Here is an 18,776-nt window from a genome sequence, read left to right as displayed (position 1 = left end):
AAATACAGTAAAGAAGGTCTTAAGAAGAATTTATTACGATTGTTATTATTCACTTCACAAACAACAGTTGTTAAATAAGGAAAATGAAGTCCCATACCAGCATTAGGAGGATGAACATGTTGTGAAAAGTAGGTTACAGAGGTGGTGATAGCAGGACATGAAACTGAATTAATGATGATCTTTGTTAGTGTGTGTTCAACAGGAACACGGATCGAAAGAGCTTAAGACTCAAGTGTGCAGAAACACTTGGAGGATGCAGATGCCGTCAAAGAAACTCATTTATAACACAGGACTATGTTAGATTTTTATGCATTATTCCATGCCAAGGTGACCACCACGAGGGGCTGTTTTGTAAAATGACTTTATATCATTATTCTGGTTTTTGCTATGACATGAATTATTATTCACTGTCACCATCACCAGTATGTATGCATCTCCAATGCGTTCTGTTCGCAAACAAACACCACACATGCTGTCAGATTGGCAGGGTTTGTGGGAAGGGGGTGTGAAGTACAATCAAATTCAATCAGAAAAGCACTACATGGTCTAAAATGTATGTTTTGAAAACGTCAGTGGAAATATGCACCTTCGGGCAAGCTTAACGGGGTAAAGTGCACAGCATTTGCATGTGATAGTGAGACTTAAACACCTGCTCCTAATGCATGTCTAATATTCTCACCATCCAATTCTTTCCATAATCTACAGTATAATACATGTAAAAAATGCCTCTAATCTAATAACAAATCATCTAGCTATCATAGCTAACCGTGATGCAGCATGTACTGTGCCATAAAGAATCCATGATCTATGTTAATGGATGAAAGACAAATTCAAGGCCTTTGGGCATTAAACCAAATGCCACGATTGTTGAGGAGAAACTCTTGTGTATCATGTGGAGTGATCAGTCTCTGAGAACTAAAGATCACAGAGCTACAGGAATCAAGGTTGAGAATAGTCTGGATGCTGCTCACAAAAGTGCACAGCATTAGCTCCACTGTCATCCCTGGTAAGTGACAAAGCACTTCCCAGCAATAACAACACTATCAGCACTAGGAAAACTGCACCAATGCAGAAGTATTCCTGTGTCACAGAACATCATGTTATTGGGTAAACCATTGCAAACACCTCGGCCATCTGGCAAAGAAAAAGAACTTGCAAGAGAGAAGCATTTGTTAGAAGTACCTGCATTAACATCACCGCAAAGCACAATTGATACACAAATTAATTCAAAATATTTGCACACCCATGATAAAGAGCTTTAAGACATGCTGAATGCTTGCAAAAGCTAGAAATAATGAAGTTATTCTGCTTGAGAGTTCATTTCAAAGCAACTAAAAAGGTAAGAGTGTAAAGGAAGCATGTGGTGGTATGGCATGGTGGCATAGCACTAGTAAATCTTGGCATCAGCTTGACTAGAGACTCCCTCATACATTCATTCATTCATGTGAACATACAACATGATGCGTGACATACTGGGAGTTAAGACTGCATGCTTTCCATTAGAAGTGGTTTAATCCATATGGTGTCAGGCTGAAATATGAGGTAGCTCAATCATATGTCGGCATCTTGGATGCTAAGTGTCTTTTCAGCTCTGCATCCTCAAGTTTCCGCAAAAACGTTGCACATTCAGGCCACAGACACCTCAGCAACTCAGCCATGCCTGTTGCCTCTCTCAATCCAACAGATGGGCAGTACCATGCAAAAAACAGCCATCATGTATCAAGATTGTCAATTTCTCAACTTGCGGTTAGATTTTTAAGTGGTAAGCTTTCAATCTTATGGTGCAACTCAATGCCACTGGGAAGTCGCATTCACATTAGATAAATCTTGTGACTGGAACAATGAAAGCGGAATTTAAACGCTAGCGCCTGCATAGTTTATTCTCTTACCAAAGCATCTCTCACAACATAGATACAAATTCTGATACAAAATGAAGGGGGGTTTTTTCAACAAAAAGTGTTAAAATACAATAAACAATTAAAACAATTTACTCTGTGCAATGTTTTATTCTACAGTTTATCCAGCGCTAAAACCTATTTTTTTTTCCAACAAGATGAAAATAATTAGCAACAAAAGAAAAAAACAAACAAAGAAAAAGAAAAGAATCAGTCCCTGGGTGACGCTTCTGAAGCCACTACAGAGTGGATGGTATTAAGTGAAAGGGAGCCCCCATGTGAACTGTGAAACACCTCAGCAGGTCCATAAACTACCTAGATGTGCTGAGTAGAGCCAAAAAGCACCAGTCAATTATAGTCACCAAACAAAACAGACCCACGGAGAGACCAAATGAAAATGCTGTTCATTCAGAAGACCCCTGAACAACCCCTATATCGCCAATCTTTCCCCAAAGGTCAGGCAGTAGAGTGACAGAGTGGACACAGAGCTGGTAGGTAGTGGGAGGGTGAGGGCTGTGACTCCAGTCGGCCCTGTGGCACACCAGTGACCTGAGCTTCAGGGGTGATCGTCTTGTGGCCATTTCCAAACCTTAAGTCCACGGCAAGAAAGATTCCTTTTTCTAACATATAATTTGTTGAATCATACATATTTTTACATAGAATTTTGTATAGGTCATATAAAATGCTCTATTTGAATTTCACCTAAAGCAAATCACCAACATAGGTGTCATTTCCCAACGTCCTGTAATTGTCTGTGTTATACCACGTGGGCGATCTGGGCTGGGCTAATAGTTTTCCCCTCTCTTCCTTTGAGGCAAAGAGGAAAAAACTAGGGGAGAAGACAACATCCAGGCAAGTCATGCCCCCTCTTGTCTTCAATATTCCACGCACAGGTACAGACAGCAAACGGGTGAGTCTTTACATCCAGAACGCAGTGACACGGCACTTCCCGGATAGCTCAGCTCAGTGGAGTCATCACCAGCATAAGGCGTCCATACTTCTGGTGTCCCCAAGTCCCCTCCCCAGCTCACTGAGCTCACATGCTGGGGGTCAATCTTCCAGCAGATCTCTGTCCAGATCCATGAAGGGCTCATCAATGTAACTGGCTATGGCACACAGAGAAGTCCTGTCTGAGCCCAGAAGTACTGACACCGTCTCCTTCCAGTAGCTGAAGGGGATGCAGGAGCTCTGTGTGGTGGAACAACGGAGAAGAATTAGGCCACTAAAACTCACTGTTAAAAATGGCACCCCCATACAGGACTTTCAAATGACATGATGCCCCTTCTCATGGTCAATTTGGCAGTCCTGTGCTCCTGACAATCCCTACAACAGTGACTCATCTGTGCTATTTTGACTGGAAATCTGATTCATTTGGTGTCATTTGTTTGTTAACTGTCTTTATACAAGCTCCATAGAGACTGTCTCTATAGATCTTGTAGCTAGTAGCAGCTCGTTCTTAGTAGCTGTTATTAAAATTTGTTGCTTTGTTGGGCACATGTACCATGTAACATGTATCAAGTATCGAGTATCAAAGCCGAGTCCTTAATGCAGTGGCCTGGGTTTGAATCTGGCCCAAGCCCTTTGCTGCATGTCATTCCCCCTTTCTCTCCTGCCTTTCCTGTCCCTCTGTCATTCTTAAATAGAGCAGAAAAGCTGAAAATTAGACTTTTGTTTAAGTTGATGCAGAATGACTCTACATTCTGTAATTCTTGGGGTAGACTATAGGACCAAATGGGCTATAGCAAAAGAGGCAGCTATGTACTGTGGCCAAGTAACCTCAAGGTGGAAGGAAATTTACCTCATCAGATCAGGTCTGCCACTTTTTATGGTCTACATTCACAACTAAATTTTTTGTTCATTTTTCTGTCTCGTGCAGTAGTGTGTTATTTTGCCATTCTGTAACAAAAAAAATTCTTCAATGCACCTCCATGATAACAAGTTTTGCAAGCCAGGGAAGCTGTGATCCAGCTGTAAAGTCTTAATATAAGAGCATGCACCTTGTTTCTATTGTGATCAGGACCCAGTATTTTTCTGTGGGAGAAAAACAAACACTCAAAACAAAAACAAAAAAAAAAGAATATAAATGCAATAGACCATTCGTTTCTCAAACATGCAAGAAGTGAATTTTGGCTCAGATTATTTGCAGGTGCTTAACTTGTTTACATAAAGGAGTGAGGGCCACTTACGTTCTCCAGACAAGTGCTGTCTTTGTCCTTGTTGAGGTAGTGGCGCTGCCAGAAGCGCAGTAGGTTGTGGAAGTTGTTGAGCAGGCAGCCGGGGTATTTCTCTGCATGCTCCTTCTCCCGCAGGGCATTGAGGTAGAAGGGCAGCTTAGCCCTCCTTCTGGCCAGCATCAGGATTACCAGGCTGGTGTTGAGACAGCTCACGTTCTCCTGATAGCCATATTGGAAAAAAGGGATGGGATAAGTGCACAAAACAAGGAAAGATGGGCAAAAAAGTATTTTACATTACAATTATAAGTACAGCTGCCAAATATATTCAAATTCACCTGGAAAAGATGCAACTGATACTATTACACCAATTTCATGTTGAATATTGGCCACACTTTGTGTATTTTAACAAATTTGTGTGTTAAAGATTTCCATATCCCAAAACCTGACAGACTTGTATGATTAATTAATGCAAATTAAGCAAGACCTGCGTGAGTGTCTGTACGTTGATGATGTTGACCAGTCTGAAGAGGAAAGACAGCCTGTTTTCCACTCTGGCCATGTATGACAGCAGGCAGCACTCAGACAGCACCTCCACCACTAGTGGGGAGAAAAGAAAACACAAAACACCACAGTACTCATTTACACAACTTATACCAAGTATGACAATTTCCACTTCCTTCACTATCATTTAGCCTAAATAAGAGATATAATTTTTTTTTTTTTTTTTTTTTTAAAAAAGCTACTCAAAAAGAAATAAAAATGCCAAAACAGACAAGGCTGACAGCTACTGCGATGACATTGTTCACCAAAACAAATGTGGCCCTCATGCTTTTCCCTTCATGCCCAGAAGGACACTGTATATTATGAATATGACTCATCTTTTACACAAATCACTACATTTTGTCACTGATGTCAGCACTTTTTTTTAAATGCCATATCACTATAACATACACAAGCACAATGTGTCTGGGCAGCCAAATAATTTCTGAACCACTTTCTCTTTTACTCTAAAGGTGTAATCTTTTCTACCACTGTTCACCTTTGACATCCTCTGTCTGGCTCTCAAAGCGATCCAGAGAGAGCACAATGCAGCGGACCAGCATGTTTGAGTCCACCAGGGAACTGTTGATCTGTGTCAGGAAGGTCTGAAACTACAGAAACAAAAACAAAACCATATAAGCAGACACATCGGGGGTCCATGCCACATGTAAGTCAACACTGAGCAAAGACCGGACCAAGTAGTTCTGGTTGGCTAGGATGTATGGTAAAGGCATAGAAAGGTGATGAGTTGTACCTTCTCTTCAGTGTTGACATATTTGTTGAATCTCTTGAAGGCGTCAATGTTGAACTTCATGAGCTCTCCAAGAAGGTCAAAGTAGCTCTGCAGGACATCTCTAGACGTACAGCCACTATCTATTATGCAGAACAGGATGTGCTGCAAAGGGAGGGAGGGCAGGAGTGAGGGTGATGACTAGCCAGAATCCAGTGAAGGTCTGTGCAGTGCAGACTGTTTTTATGCTACATGAGTGAAAGGAGCTGTTGTATAAATGCTTACTGCAAAGAGTTTTTACCTCTAACAGTCCCCTCTTCAGGAGGAACATCTGGTCTGCATAGGACGTTGCTCCTCTGAGGAAACTCTCCACTGCCCTCGCCTGCCAGAATCTACATGCACAACAGGATGGGTCAAAAAAAAAAAAAAAAAAAAAAAAAAAAAAACACTATACAAAGTGGTGCTACAGAGACAACTCTTTAGACAAAGCCTCTCAAACATAGCTCAGAGGCTTGTGCCCCATTTATTACAAGTGCACAATATGTAAATGTCTTTTTACTTTAAAGAAGTGCTAAAAACACTTTCAAGTCCATCTTTACCCTCTGCCCCTTCCAGACACTTAACATTTGCCCTACATGATGCTGACCTGAAGGAGGAGTCTGGAGGCTCCCTCTTCATGACAGTAAGAAGGCGTGTGAGGAGGCCCTTCTTGCCATCACACACCAGGCTCCTGTCTGTGTTGACCAGAGCCTCCACTTCAGGGATGTTGGCTTTCATGGAGATGGCACTCAATTCGTTCAGCTCCTGGCTATTCAACAGCAGGTATTTATTCCTGAAAGAAAGGGAACATTTTCTGAAAAACCAAACATAGCCTGGGGGGAGAGAGGTAAGACCCAGGAGATTGATTTCAGAGCTGCTTACTCATGGTGATCACTGAAACTCTGGAGAAGCCGCAGAAACTGGATTTTGAAGGATATTTCCTATGGGACAGGCAAGAGTATGAATGTCTAGTGAAAAAAACATTAAAAGTTTCATTTTCAAATTATAATGTTTTTGAAAACCAGCCAGAGCCAGTTTCCAAAGACAATAACAAAAGTAAAAGTTCATACTGGACTGCAATCACAGTTCTCGTTCTGGCCATGCACCACATGATTGGAGGCAGTATACTTCCTCCATATCAGCTTGTCAAATAGGTTATTCAGCCCTGGGATGAGACGGAACTCAGCCAACATCTTATGGACCTGTGGAGAAAAACAGAGGGGTCAGTGAAGAATCAAGCTCCACTCTTCTTGCACTCAGCACTCCAGCAAGAGATCTATGTTCTTAGATCTATCAAAATACCTGGTTCCTCTGTCGGCCCATGAGAAGCACACACAGCACATAAAGCACCTCCACTTTGTACATGATCTCATGAACGATTTTCATGGACTGGGGCAGTCGGTGTCTGAGAGGGCTGGTGGCCAGGGAGCTCTCATCTGATGACTCTGAATGGAAACAAAAGTAAGGAGTCAATCACAATCAAACATCATTAAATTCTTGAAGTATGTTGAGATGCAAGCAGCACAAGTAATTAAAATTTTCTTCGCACCTGTGCTGCTCTGTTCGGCCTCCTCAGTCGCCATCTGCATGAGGGCATCCAGCACCAGAGCATTATCCAGCCATGTATACCAGTCTTCCAGCTCCTGGAGGAAGTTAGACGCCCCAGTGGCCTCTGACACTTTTCTGGTGGCCAGCTTACACAGCCGCTCAATGAAGCCAGGGATGTTCAGCAGGGTTACTGATGGAAATGAAGGGATCAATACTCTGTCATTTATTGATCCATTCTTTTGCAATGATCCAATATGTGTATTCATTTGGTCTCTGACTACAACATACCCTGGTTGACCTCGGCCCGTGAGGGGCTTGCATTGCGCTTCTGCTGGGCATTTTTGGCCAACAAGGTGTGCTTGTCATCGTTTCCTACATCAGGCTCCGAGATGGTGACAGAGAGTATGCGACAGAAGTTGGCCAGCTGTTGCTGGTCGAAGCTCTGGACCAGGCCTGACAGGTTGGGGATGCCCTCTAACTGGATCATCTCCTGAGAAGCCAACACATGGATCATTTAGTGACAGCATAAAGAAGGCAAAGGTCAATTTGAGTGCGGCTGCTGATTGTCACAAAGCTTATGTTTGAACTTATTTTATCTTTTATCAAATAAATGCTTTGAAATGAGCATTTATAGTCATTATAAGGTGCCACTACCATGCTGGGGAACAACACAGCAGGTCTGTAAACAGGGGTTAGTTAAAGCAACTACAAGGAACTTTCATTTTATGTTTATTTTGGCAGCCCTTGTGGACATAAGTGGTAGTGTCTCCTGCGATGAAGAATGCTTTTCACAGGAGCATAACCACGTTGTGTCATAAAGATCTTGATCTGGCCTTGTCTTGAAAGAGCGTGAAAGAAAGACGTCAATATAGCTGGCTGACTGCAGCAAACACTTGAGTGGTGGCAATGATATTTCACGCAAGGTAGGATACAGGGGGAAAAAAAACACTAATGTTTTTGAGTCGGGGCTGGCTAGCCCTGAGGCTAGCGCAGCGTTAGCTGACCAGCTAGCAGGGTGACACTTTGGTCTGGAAGGCAGACAGAGGAGCTTAACATGGCCAAGGGAAGTGACAGCAAAGGTGGGAAGGTGTTGTTGACGCTGTTGCTGATGCTGGAGGCAGAGCCAAGGTAACTACAGCAGAGCCTGGTTAACTGTGAAGCGAATCTGACAGTTAACACGGGTGAGCTGGAGAGCTGTGAGGCTAGCCTGGGAAAATGTAAACAGACTCCTCTGGTCTGCCTGCTGTAAATTGTTTTGCCCGTTTCCGCAGGGACATGACCCAGTGACAGGCATTTAGAATTACTATATGGAAATAGCCAATTTTCTCACTGATGGTCTTGTTTGCTTATGCAGGTCATATAGAGGCATCAGTATTAAATTGAGACTGTTTCATAACCAGTTAAAAACTCCTTGTAGTTGCAGTAGCTATGGGTGCCATCTTGAGGTGTGTGTGTAACTCGGGCAGATGAGGTGTGTTGTGGCAGCAGAGTGAGCGGTGAAACAGAAGAGCAGCTAATGGGTAACAGCAGTGTAAACACGTTTCTTCACTGCATCAGAGCAGCCATGAAGATGTTATCTCCAGTCTCATTTATGCAAGAAGAAAATTATAAGTTTGTTGACTACTCCCTGGACTATCTTAACCACATTTGGAAAGCACTGACCAAAAAGACAGCAGAAAGCAGCAAAGCACTGCCTTCAGAAAAATTTTAGTGCAAAAAACTACTATGAGCTGGCAAATCAGGAGTTGTCTTCCTTGTCAGATTTCATCTTCCTCTGGCTCTGAAATATGTAGTGTTGGGACTACACCACTACTTGGTGGTGTAGCTTGCCACAGGCTACATTGTTTTTAAAGTAGCAAAGTTAGATAGTTAGAATAAAGTACCTCAAAAAGTGATTTGGTCTAACCTTAGTTACACAAAGCTAGTGAAAGACACTGACAACTGTTTAAACCTTCTGAATATTAACAGGAGAAAAAAAATTAAAGCTGACTGCAGCCGCATTTATCTCTAAAATTAAAGTGAACAGTGGGAGACACAGCCCAGCAGGTCTTCTGGGCACTGAAGTTCTGGCTTTTGAGGTTTATGCCTCCAGTGCAACAGAGCTCGCAGATAACAATGCAAATTAATCTACAGAGCAGATATTACACAGCTGTTATTTCAGAAAATTGCATGAAATTTTGTTGCTATTAGATTTTGTATATGTATGAAATGTCCAGGCTCTACTGAGGCACAGAAAAGCTTCAGTGCTCAGCAGGAATCCAAGTGATTTAAAGGGACTTCTTTGTCTTTTGTACATAGAATGACCTTGAAAAACTTGGTTACAAGTACTGTGAGATTCTTTTTAAATGCATTTCCATAATTATGTGCATATAATCAGAGGGGTAGGGTTACTGCGGCTAGATACAATCAGGCAACTGCAACTGGTGTAAAACGTGTGATTTAGCTCATAACCTGGACAATAGATGTGTGATAAAATCATTTCATAGACCTGTTGGTTCAGAGGTCAATAATAACATAAAAATATGATTATACTCTTGCAGAGGATTTATTCAAAACATCACTAACCTTTTTGACTCCCAGAATATCTTCTATCAAGGTAGCAGTCTGTAGGAAGGTTTTCTTGTTTGTCATCAGGGTGAAGAGAAACAGAACAAAGTCATCCCTCGCTGCCAGGCTCTTTGTGACCCCTTCCGTCTGAGAATTGGAAGGAGATTTGCATTTTAATTAAACCATGGCAGATAAAAGGAGATTTTCTCTCTTTGTTTGTGGAAATGGTGTTCTATGGACACAATATCATCATTCAACTAAGAAGACTGAAATTACATGTATTATAATGAAAATGGTTTAAATTTGTGGTGCATACCAGGGCTAATGGGTTACTTACACATATACAGCAGTTGTAAAGAACACTAAGGCAGTCCTTAACCAAGTCATCATTCACTGTAATGACAAACAAACATTAGCTTAATTATGTAAATGCATCATAAGTGTCAAGTCAAACATCATGAAATAAATGTCAGCATTACAAAATGTCGCTTTGAGCACATTCTTCGTGGAAAGAAGATGTATGTCTGTGTGATGCCAGTTTTTCTTACTTTTGGGTTTTTTCTTCTGCATAGTGAGTGTGGGTCTCATCAAGATCTCCACAAGCAGCTTGGGTGGGGAGGGGTAAAGAAAAACAGTGAGTCAGTGAGTCAGTGAGGTTAGCAAACACTATTTTTAATATTTGTTTATGTTTATTTCTGTTATGTCAGTATAGGTTCTACTACATGACGAAACTGGTTCTCCTAAAATCCATTTCTGAGCTCACTAGTAAGACAGCATCAGGGAATAGGTATGTCAAACTTACATCAACTCCACCAAAGAGGTCAAAGGTGTATGTGTTGGGGAAGGTGGATTCCTGAGCTGTCTTTCTGTCCTCAGTGACAAAAGACATGGCCTCCATGGAGAGCTGGGATGATAATACCTGACAAAAAACAACAGCGCACATGCCATTTGCAACAAACACGCTCCAAAGTGAATTATTCAGTGATGACTGGGCTAAAACCAGTAATAACAAAGTTAGCAGTGTGAGTACCTTCAGAAGGCTGTGAGCCTGTGAGAGGTCACTGTTAGGATGGCTGCTGTCATAAAGCTTCTGCAGCAAAGAAGGGATGCCATGCCATTTGGCCCGTTTATCTCTCTCCTGGAGCAGGGTCTCTGGGAGCTACAGCAAGTGGGAATAGACAATCTCATTAGGGCAATTCACACAAGGCAAAGTTACAACTAACTTCCCTTTTCATTAGTGCTTCAGTGTGGCATTACAAAAACCAAACTAAAATGCAAGAGAAAAAACTTTAGAACATCCTTAATGCTCTCAAGTTCCTCAACAGAAATGACAGCATATGCAGAGATTAGGTCAAGTGATGGGTGATTCCTCAAAAGAAGGAGGAGACAGACTAACGTTACTTGAGGACAAATGCATACACACAGTATCTGAGCCAACATACAAAAGCACAACCTTGACCCATTATGCTACTTTTAAACTCTGTTAAAAACAGTCATTATGGGACATGCAATAGTTCCACAAACATAAAAACCTTGCTTGAAGTCATTAAAAAAAATGACATAACTGTTGTAGCTCTGTAAGCCTGTGTGAGGTGATAGAGCTAGGGTGAGATGACAACAGTCCAACAAGCACTAAAAAAGCTCAACTGGTTCAAAGTTTTGACTTGACTGCATGGTGTTCCTTACCATTTCCAAGTTTTTTACCAAGTTTATGACAGATGTGTTTTAAGTATTGCTGCAGAGTAGAGCTGTCTCAAGTATAGATCCCCGTTTCCAGCACAGAAGTCTAACTGATGCTTCAGGCTTTGGCCCACTAATGATTGTTAATAATCAACTCTCCAGAAATCGGATTTTAAAAACACTGTATCTGTAAGTATAGTCTTACTCCAATACTTTGTGAATAGCTTATTCATTCACATGGGATCAGCTGTCCCGACACATTGGTCTTCTGAGCAGCCTTGGGAAAGTACTCAAATTTGCTATTTTCATGGTTATTTCTCTTCAGAAATCTGCAAGCTGCGAGTAATAACACAACAGAGGTACTTTGTGTAATTTTAGCAAGGCCATAGTTAAGTCAATACATTATCTGCTGAGTGAGTGGCCTATTCCCCTAGCCAACTTATATACCTCAAATCAGGGAAGAAGTGAAAGGGAAAGCAGGGCACTCAATATAAAACGTGTACAAAATTGCAGAAGGCCTGGACTTAAATATTTTGCCATAAAATAGAAATGGTGTGTAGACTAGGCATTGGGAACAGTTTATGACATATCTGATAGCTATATTTGGCAAAAATGTCACGACAGCTGCGTAGTTAAAAGGCAGAGGAAATCGGTCAGACGTAATAGTTAACTTCAACCAAAACCACTGCTATCAAATAGCTGAAAATTATGCAAAATCACGAGTAAATGTCTGTTAATGTGGCAGCAAAAATACACTTGCTAACGTTAACTCCTACAAACAGCTGCTGTTCTATATCCATTTATGGAAAAGGTAGTTATTGTGGTTGGTGTGTCGTTACGTAATCACCTGAGCTGTTCAGCTGGCTTAGCTAACTAACTGACGTTAGCTCGCCTGCTAACATTAGCAGACATGAGCGTTGACCATTACTTAAAATTAAGCTTCCCTCGTTTCCCAAACTGAAACTTTGAGCCCCCGCTAACAAGGACGTCCCAAAGCCTGATTACCAACACTAAACAATTCTCAAAGTGTCGACACAAACGCATAAATGGTTTGAACAACGTCAACCCAGGCTAGTTAGCTTGTAATGCTAAGCTACCGCGGTGGTGCTAACAACAAAAGACCGAGGTTAGCGATACTTGAAGCGGAGCCTGCGATCTACTCTTGTGGTTTTAGTTGGTTTGTCAGCTATCAGCCTTTAGCACTCATAATTCAGTTACGTCTTGAGTCTGAGGGTTGTTTATTACAAATCCCCCTCTGTTGTCAAAGGCCACACCAGGCAGCGAGTGTCGTTACACTCCCATACCAAAAGCCAGGACGGCGTCTTCATTTGTAGGGCAGGATACAAAACGCAAGTCCCCGGCTTCTATGGACCAACTTTATCATGGCTTTACAGTCAAACCTCAAGTCGTGTCGCTCACCTGTGTCCCCCGACTGAATCCTTGGCCTGTAATTTGACTGCTTGTGAATTTTGTGACGATATTGCCATTGCAGTGTCTTCGTTTTCCTCCAGTCCAAGGGGACTCGGACCCCAGAAGCGTCGCCATTATTTCTCCTTCCTGAACTGAACTGTTGAGGCAGGAAGTGGAGCGCTTTGACGAATTATCGCAGGTAATTAAGCGGCATCTGCTGGCCGCACCTGAAACACGCTCCGTGTGATGAAGGCGCCTCAGTCAGGATAAAACATGTTTTCATTTCCAGATTTATTTACCAGGGTAACCGACATCCTCATCCTTATCATCACACACACACACACACACACACACACACACAAAAGAAATTCATACACCGATGAATTATAGGTTACATTCACTCTTGTTTACTGAGGTATTATTTATACAACACATTTTATTGGATACCAATAACACAATCATGAGAACATGCCTAAATGACAGTTAACATAATATAATTTTTTCTAAAAAAAATTAACATCTACAAAAAAAAAAATCTATTTACTGACAATAAAGTTGTATCGTGTATCGTGTGTGTGTATCGTGTATAAATCATTATTTACCGCTATTGTTCTCATACAAGTTACATAAAACCTCAAGACATAGCGCGCAAATTAGGTTATTAATAAACAGAAACATTCATAATCAGCAGGCTTGCTTTGGAAATTAAATGAGAAGCGATGTGGAAATCTCTCTCTCTCTCTCTCTCTCTCTCTCTCTCTCTCTCTCTCTCTCTTTTGTAGATATTGAGTGCCTCTGTGGACACAAAAAGGCAGAGGGATGTAAATATTTCACAACTCCAGATATTGCAGCGCCTCAGCCTTCTTGCCGTTCAGGGACCTCGTACCTGGACCAGACATCTGGGCCTGCAGAGGACATCCTCCATGGGCTTCGCCAAAGTGTGGACCAGACAGGTCACGCTATCTTCATACACAAACTAGTCCCATGACTTCCCTCAGGTGTCCCAGCTGAAGTCACTTTTGTTCCCATTGGCCTCTGTCATGTAGAGGTATGAGCTGATAGCCTCCCTCAGACCTTCGCTCACCAGGGAGTGCTCTGACTCTGTTCTGTTCCTCTTGAAGATCATTGAGCTAGAGGAAGACAAAAAAAAGGGGTTATTTTTGGAGATGTTAATAAGGTTTAGCTGCATTATCAAAAGCACGGCAGGATTTTCGCTTTGGCCATGACGTCCTAAAGAAGGATACATTATATTTTAAATTGCTTATTCAAGCTTATTTGATTTTTTTTTTTTTTTCCTCAGGAAAACATGATGTTCTACTGGAACACCCCTGATGTGTGAACATGAAAATGAAATGCACCATTTATGTACAGAATGAATGCCTTTACTGTATGTGCTTTCACATTGGACATAGAACAGATAGAAGTTGCATTGTATTAAATAATTATGAATACACTGCATGTTTCAGCCACTTAGGTATAGCCTCAGTGTCTAGGAATGATAGTCAAGCATTCAGTCAATGATAGTGAAGTGGACCTGGTGATGAACACTGGTTTAGGCGAAGATTCATAGCAGATTATGGGGAAATTCAGTAATTCACATATCTAACAACATATCATCATAGTGTTTGAGTGCATGTTGTTTGTTTAAGCTGGAACACCATAAGGGCACACACACAAACAAGAAGCAGAGTGACATCTTGTGGCGGTCGTCAGTAGAAGTGAAACTGAAAAGACTGATCCACACCTGGTAACGTCCTTCCAGTTGAGGGTGGGCCTCCTGATAGCTATGGGCACCGGCCTCGTCATCTCTGTAGTGTTGCCTGAGCCCCGGATGTGGCAAGGCTCCCTCAGCACAGAGCACAGTCCATCAGCTGACTCTGTAAAAGGAGAAGCATCTGAATTTCATTCTCCTCCCCAGCTGTGTTTGGACTGCCGCTCAAATGCTCTGTGTCTTCGCTAAGAAAGCAGCAATAGACATCCTTGGTACAAACCAGAATAGTGTTCCACCAGGTGATGCAGGGAGGGGAAGGTGAGGTTTGGGGAAATGTAGAACCAGCCATTTTGGAGGGAATAGATGCGGTAGTGCTTCACAGAGTCCAGGTATGAAGAGTTGGCTCTCCTCAGGATGGAGAGGGAGTAGCAATCTGAGAACACAAAACAACACAATGATAATGTTAAATAGATCAAATTCAATCAAAACCCAAATATGAAATGAACAGCTATGTAAAAACATCCATCCCAATAAATCATTTGTCTAGTATTTAGCCTTAAAATTTAAAAATTTTTTCAGCATGTGAAAAAAAAAGTTTCTGGTGAATGTCACTTTTTAACCCCCCTGATGGTGAATGGTTTTTAAGGCAATACATTTTACTTTGTATCTGTTATTATTATATATATATATTTTATATGTGTAAATAAACCAAATCAAACCAGTGCAAACTGACTTATTTTAGAATATTGTTGAATTTATTATTTTTATTGAGTTGTTTATTATATTGCAAACCTTTGTTTGACTGTGACTGTCTGACCATGAAGGCTCCTGTCTGGTTATGGGGCAGCAAGAGCAGCTCCACTGCTTTGTACCGGCTGATGCCTGTAAACAGCCACCTGAGCAGAGAGAAGACACAGGTGACATTTTAGACTAGTGGGACGATAGAGACAGAAAGAGAAACTGTTAACCACTGCCTAAATGTCACGCAACCACAAAAAAACTCTAATGACATTTTTTTACTTTTATTTTCAAGTTAGGAACATTCACTGGAAAAATATCAGAGGGCATCTCCCACTGAAGGAGGACTGACACAATAGGCTGAAGAGGCTGGTGCCATTTACCCCGAGAGAACAAACGCCTTGTTCCAGACGTCTGCCTACAAACACGTCCATCAGTCACCTACACAGAGGCTCCCCCCACCTGTCAGGAGAGTCCCCACCTTTCCCCTCAACTCTTCAGTTACTTTGACACCCACTGATCAAACACCCCATGAAACTGATTTATTCAGACACGTTTCATCGATGCTTGTTTGCCTTCTTACCTGTGTGACACCTTGGCAGTATAGTTGGTCGGGATGTAACTCTCAAGCCCTGTGTTTTCGGATTTCACCATCAAAAAATCACCATCGCTGTTGATGGGAAGAGAAACCACAAATTGAAACAAAACCAAAAACAGCAGTTAAGTCTAACCACACTGTTCACAGGGAGTGAAACGTAGCCCATCTTTATGAAACCACTCATCTCACGCACTCTGACACGATGGTGAGCCTTTCCCCGATGTGCATGGTGAGCTCTGCAAGGCCGTAGGTGGGGTAGTCATAGAGGGAAACAACCATGTTCATCTGGCTGTCTGCAAAGAGAAAGCAGAAAATGTACCATGAGGAGTTTTTTATATTTAGCCGAATGGGCCAAAACCCACAATGTGTCACTTTGTATTTTTTTTTTTTTTTTAATTTGGTGCATATATCTTTTGTGGATGAAACCTACTTGGTACTGGAGGTTGAGGTGGATTCTCTGTATTCTCAAAGGTTGCCAGGTTGGATCTACATCTGGGTGGGCAGTTCCCCATAATTTTTAGCCTCTTGTTGCTTTGAAATAACTGTACAGGGTGAGAGAGAGTAAAAGAAGGGCACAATGAGATGCAGCAAAAGAGAATGAAACAGAGAGACAAAACAAAACAAAACAAAACAAAAAAACACAGGGAGAGGCGGGGGGCATTATATGGTTACATTTGAAAATGTTTGAGATTGAGCTTTCAGTGACTCATAGTTTAGTTATTGCCCTGTTCATCATATCATGACTATTACTGGTGTAACAACGTGTTCAGTGCACATTTTTTTTGTAGCCTGGCAACAGAAAGCAGATGATACAGGAAGGCATCTAACCACAACAAGCGGTATTGATATCCTGTGTTAAATTTCCATGTCACAGTTTACCAGGAATTAGGCAAATGTCAGTTACGCTTGATGTGCTGAGATTCTGAAAAGATGAAGACACTAAAATATCGTACCCACATGATAACAGACATTTTATACAATAAAAACTGAAGTGGAAACACATTTTAAGTCAGTCCATGAGCGAGTATTTATTTTTACTCTGAATTCTCAGTTCAAGGCAGTCCAATCTACAATTAAAGCATACCAAGAATGGAAATAATTAACAGATGCTGGTAATGTTATGACACACTCACCTCCCTCAGGTCCTGTATTAGCCCAGTTTATCCAGAAATTAAGTGCTGCACAAGTAATTGGCCAGATCCCCCTCACAACAACTGGTCAATGTAAACTCCTCGGCACTCAGATGAAAAAGGCTTGTCTTTGTTCACACTCACACACACACTCGCACACTGTTATGCTTGTGTGTGTGTAAGGTCAGATTTCCCACTCAGGCCCACAGATCAATCAGAATGAATGAGTGTCCTCTCGTCTGCTGTGTTCCCATGTAGACTGGTATGTTATCGCAGCTGTTTGTGCAGGGTGAGCTGAAGAGACGCGGCTCCTTGCGCAGGTTTTATGTATGTCACCCTGCAACTGCTTCCTGTGACGCTCGAGACCTTGACATCCTGACTCAGAGCGGCTCAAGTTGATCTCTCTGATGTAGAAGAGGTTTCAGGTGGGGCTACACTGCATCATTTGTTTATGGAACATATGTTCGGTTTGTTCATGTGAACGTCTTGACAGTAGACGTGGTAAACGTGGTTTGAGGGCCATGACATCATTTGCAGTGACAGTTTGTTCAGCACAGACTGTCACTCTACTTAGATCACATTGGTGAGAACTTTTTTTTTTTCCATTCAAATCTGATCTGCCTTTGGATTACACAGATGATCTTTAAGAAATTCATAAGGGAACGTTCCACAATGTCTGTCATTACCTAATGATATACAGCCTGGAAGACGCTATGATTTGTACCACAAGGAGTCCATGGAAAAATGTGACCACATTCTTCCTGTCAGTGTGGTGCTCTTGTTACAGTCTTGGGCTAAATGTGAATGTTACTGCAAATCTTTCATCTATTCTTTCTGTCGAAGTCAAAATAGATGCGAAGTCAGCCAGCATAAAATGTTTAACATCAGATAAGAATGTAAAACCTCTGCCAGTGCATGACTCAAATTCCATCCTGATAAATCACTCTCAGTTCTCAGCAAAATTATCGATGAAGGCTGACACTCTTCCCACTCCTCCCAAAATGAAACAGAAGACTCTATATCCCATCTCCTATAACGTCAGAATGATATAACTGGAAATATGCTGCTTTAGGGGTTTAGTAAGCAGGCTTCTGCACAATCAAATCATTTGTAAATAAAAGCTAAAAAAAAGGGAAAAAAATGAATTAGCTCTAAAAATCAGTCATCTGTTCAGTGTCAACTGTGCAGCTCTGGGCCATACATCTTCACTGACATCAGAGATGGCAGGAATGATTTGAATTGCTCGGTTAAAACCATGAGATGCTCATGCTGACAAATACTGATCTATAATCTCTGTGTACTAATCTGTAACTCATATGGCTTTCTGATTTCATCAAATGCACTGTAAGCTTCCCAGAAGCCAAAATATAACCTTCTTGTGCATGAAAAGTAAGTCAACTTGATGACAAGATAAATATCAGAAAGAGAACAAACCAGAAGTCATTAACAAAGAGCTGCCTGTATGCAGGAATGGAAACTATTTACTTTTAGTGAATAACTTCACTAATTGATACATATTTACACATTTTTTGTTATTTTTAATTTAATGGTACTTCATACATCACAAAGTTTTTTTTAAACATCGTATCAAGCAGTTTAAAATGGAATTGGTTCACTTGTCTGAGACATCATTTCTTGAAAATGGGACTGGAGAAAAGTGCAGCACAATAGATGACGGGGTGATAGTCACGTTATCTCATATCAGATTAACATGGAGAACTTGCTCCCATGACATCCTTTAAGTTGTTTAGAAATGAGAAATATCTCTTATCTCAACTGCAGTACAGCTGACCAGTTGTCTTTGCATATGCTAAATATAGACTGCTTCTAACAATACAGATAGAGGTCGATCACTGCGTGCTCAAAAGCACAACTGTGGTTGGAAACTGACAGACCACAGTTGCCTCAGTTTTCCACTAACAGAGGACACGTATGACAAGCTGAGCTGCAGTGTGCTGCTCTGATACACGCAGCCTCTTTTCTTAGATATATTCTCTAGACTTGCTCATTCTTATGCACGTTATGTTAACTGGAAG

The 18,776-nt window shown here is 41.5% G+C and overlaps 2 protein-coding genes across 2 annotated transcripts; both read right to left on the bottom strand.

Annotated features, from left to right (window-relative positions):
• Nucleotides 1–12: 12 nt before the first annotated feature.
• trpc4apa (transient receptor potential cation channel, subfamily C, member 4 associated protein a) lies at nt 13–12,730 on the bottom strand. Its single transcript, XM_030051141.1, has 18 exons — nt 12,573–12,730; nt 10,504–10,632; nt 10,276–10,392; nt 10,022–10,079; nt 9,811–9,866; nt 9,492–9,620; nt 7,215–7,416; nt 6,928–7,116; nt 6,681–6,823; nt 6,449–6,580; nt 6,261–6,319; nt 5,986–6,171; nt 5,641–5,731; nt 5,364–5,504; nt 5,109–5,220; nt 4,554–4,666; nt 4,082–4,288; nt 13–3,083 (listed from the first exon to the last, which is right to left on the bottom strand). Exons 1-18 carry the CDS (start codon nt 12,696–12,698, stop codon nt 2,946–2,948), a joined length of 2,328 nt encoding a protein of 775 aa, XP_029907001.1. The 5' UTR covers nt 12,699–12,730; the 3' UTR covers nt 13–2,945.
• Nucleotides 12,731–13,555: 825 nt separating this feature from the next.
• On the bottom strand, nt 13,556–17,025 carry sla2a (Src like adaptor 2a). The gene is made up of 8 exons (XM_030051147.1): nt 16,744–17,025; nt 16,041–16,152; nt 15,804–15,903; nt 15,596–15,682; nt 15,067–15,170; nt 14,555–14,707; nt 14,308–14,440; nt 13,556–13,693 (listed from the first exon to the last, which is right to left on the bottom strand). Exons 2-8 carry the CDS (start codon nt 16,120–16,122, stop codon nt 13,558–13,560), a joined length of 795 nt encoding a protein of 264 aa, XP_029907007.1. The 5' UTR covers nt 16,123–16,152; nt 16,744–17,025; the 3' UTR covers nt 13,556–13,557.
• Between the last annotated feature and the right edge of the window lie 1,751 nt (nt 17,026–18,776).

Source organism: Myripristis murdjan, chromosome 5 (assembly GCF_902150065.1).
Source record: "Myripristis murdjan chromosome 5, fMyrMur1.1, whole genome shotgun sequence".
NCBI lineage: Eukaryota > Metazoa > Chordata > Actinopteri > Holocentriformes > Holocentridae > Myripristis > Myripristis murdjan.
The sequence above is the reverse complement of the archived record's forward strand: the minus strand, read 5'-3'. Positions and strand labels throughout refer to the sequence as shown.

Coding starts and splice junctions, on each gene's coding strand:
- trpc4apa (XM_030051141.1), bottom strand. CDS start 12,698: ATGGCGACGCTTCTGGGGTCCGAGTCCCCTTGGACTGGAGGAAAACGA. Junction 10,633..12,572: donor GATTCAGTCGGGGGACACAG/GTGAGCGACACG, acceptor CACTTGCTGTAG/CTCCCAGAGACCCTGCTCCA. Junction 4,289..4,553: donor ACGTACAGACACTCACGCAG/GTCTTGCTTAAT, acceptor TATGGCTATCAG/GAGAACGTGAGCTGTCTCAA.
- sla2a (XM_030051147.1), bottom strand. CDS start 16,122: ATGGGGAACTGCCCACCCAGATGTAGATCCAACCTGGCAACCTTTGAG. Junction 14,708..15,066: donor ACAGTCACAGTCAAACAAAG/GTTTGCAATATA, acceptor TTGTGTTCTCAG/ATTGCTACTCCCTCTCCATC. Junction 14,441..14,554: donor CCTGGTGGAACACTATTCTG/GTTTGTACCAAG, acceptor CTCCTTTTACAG/AGTCAGCTGATGGACTGTGC.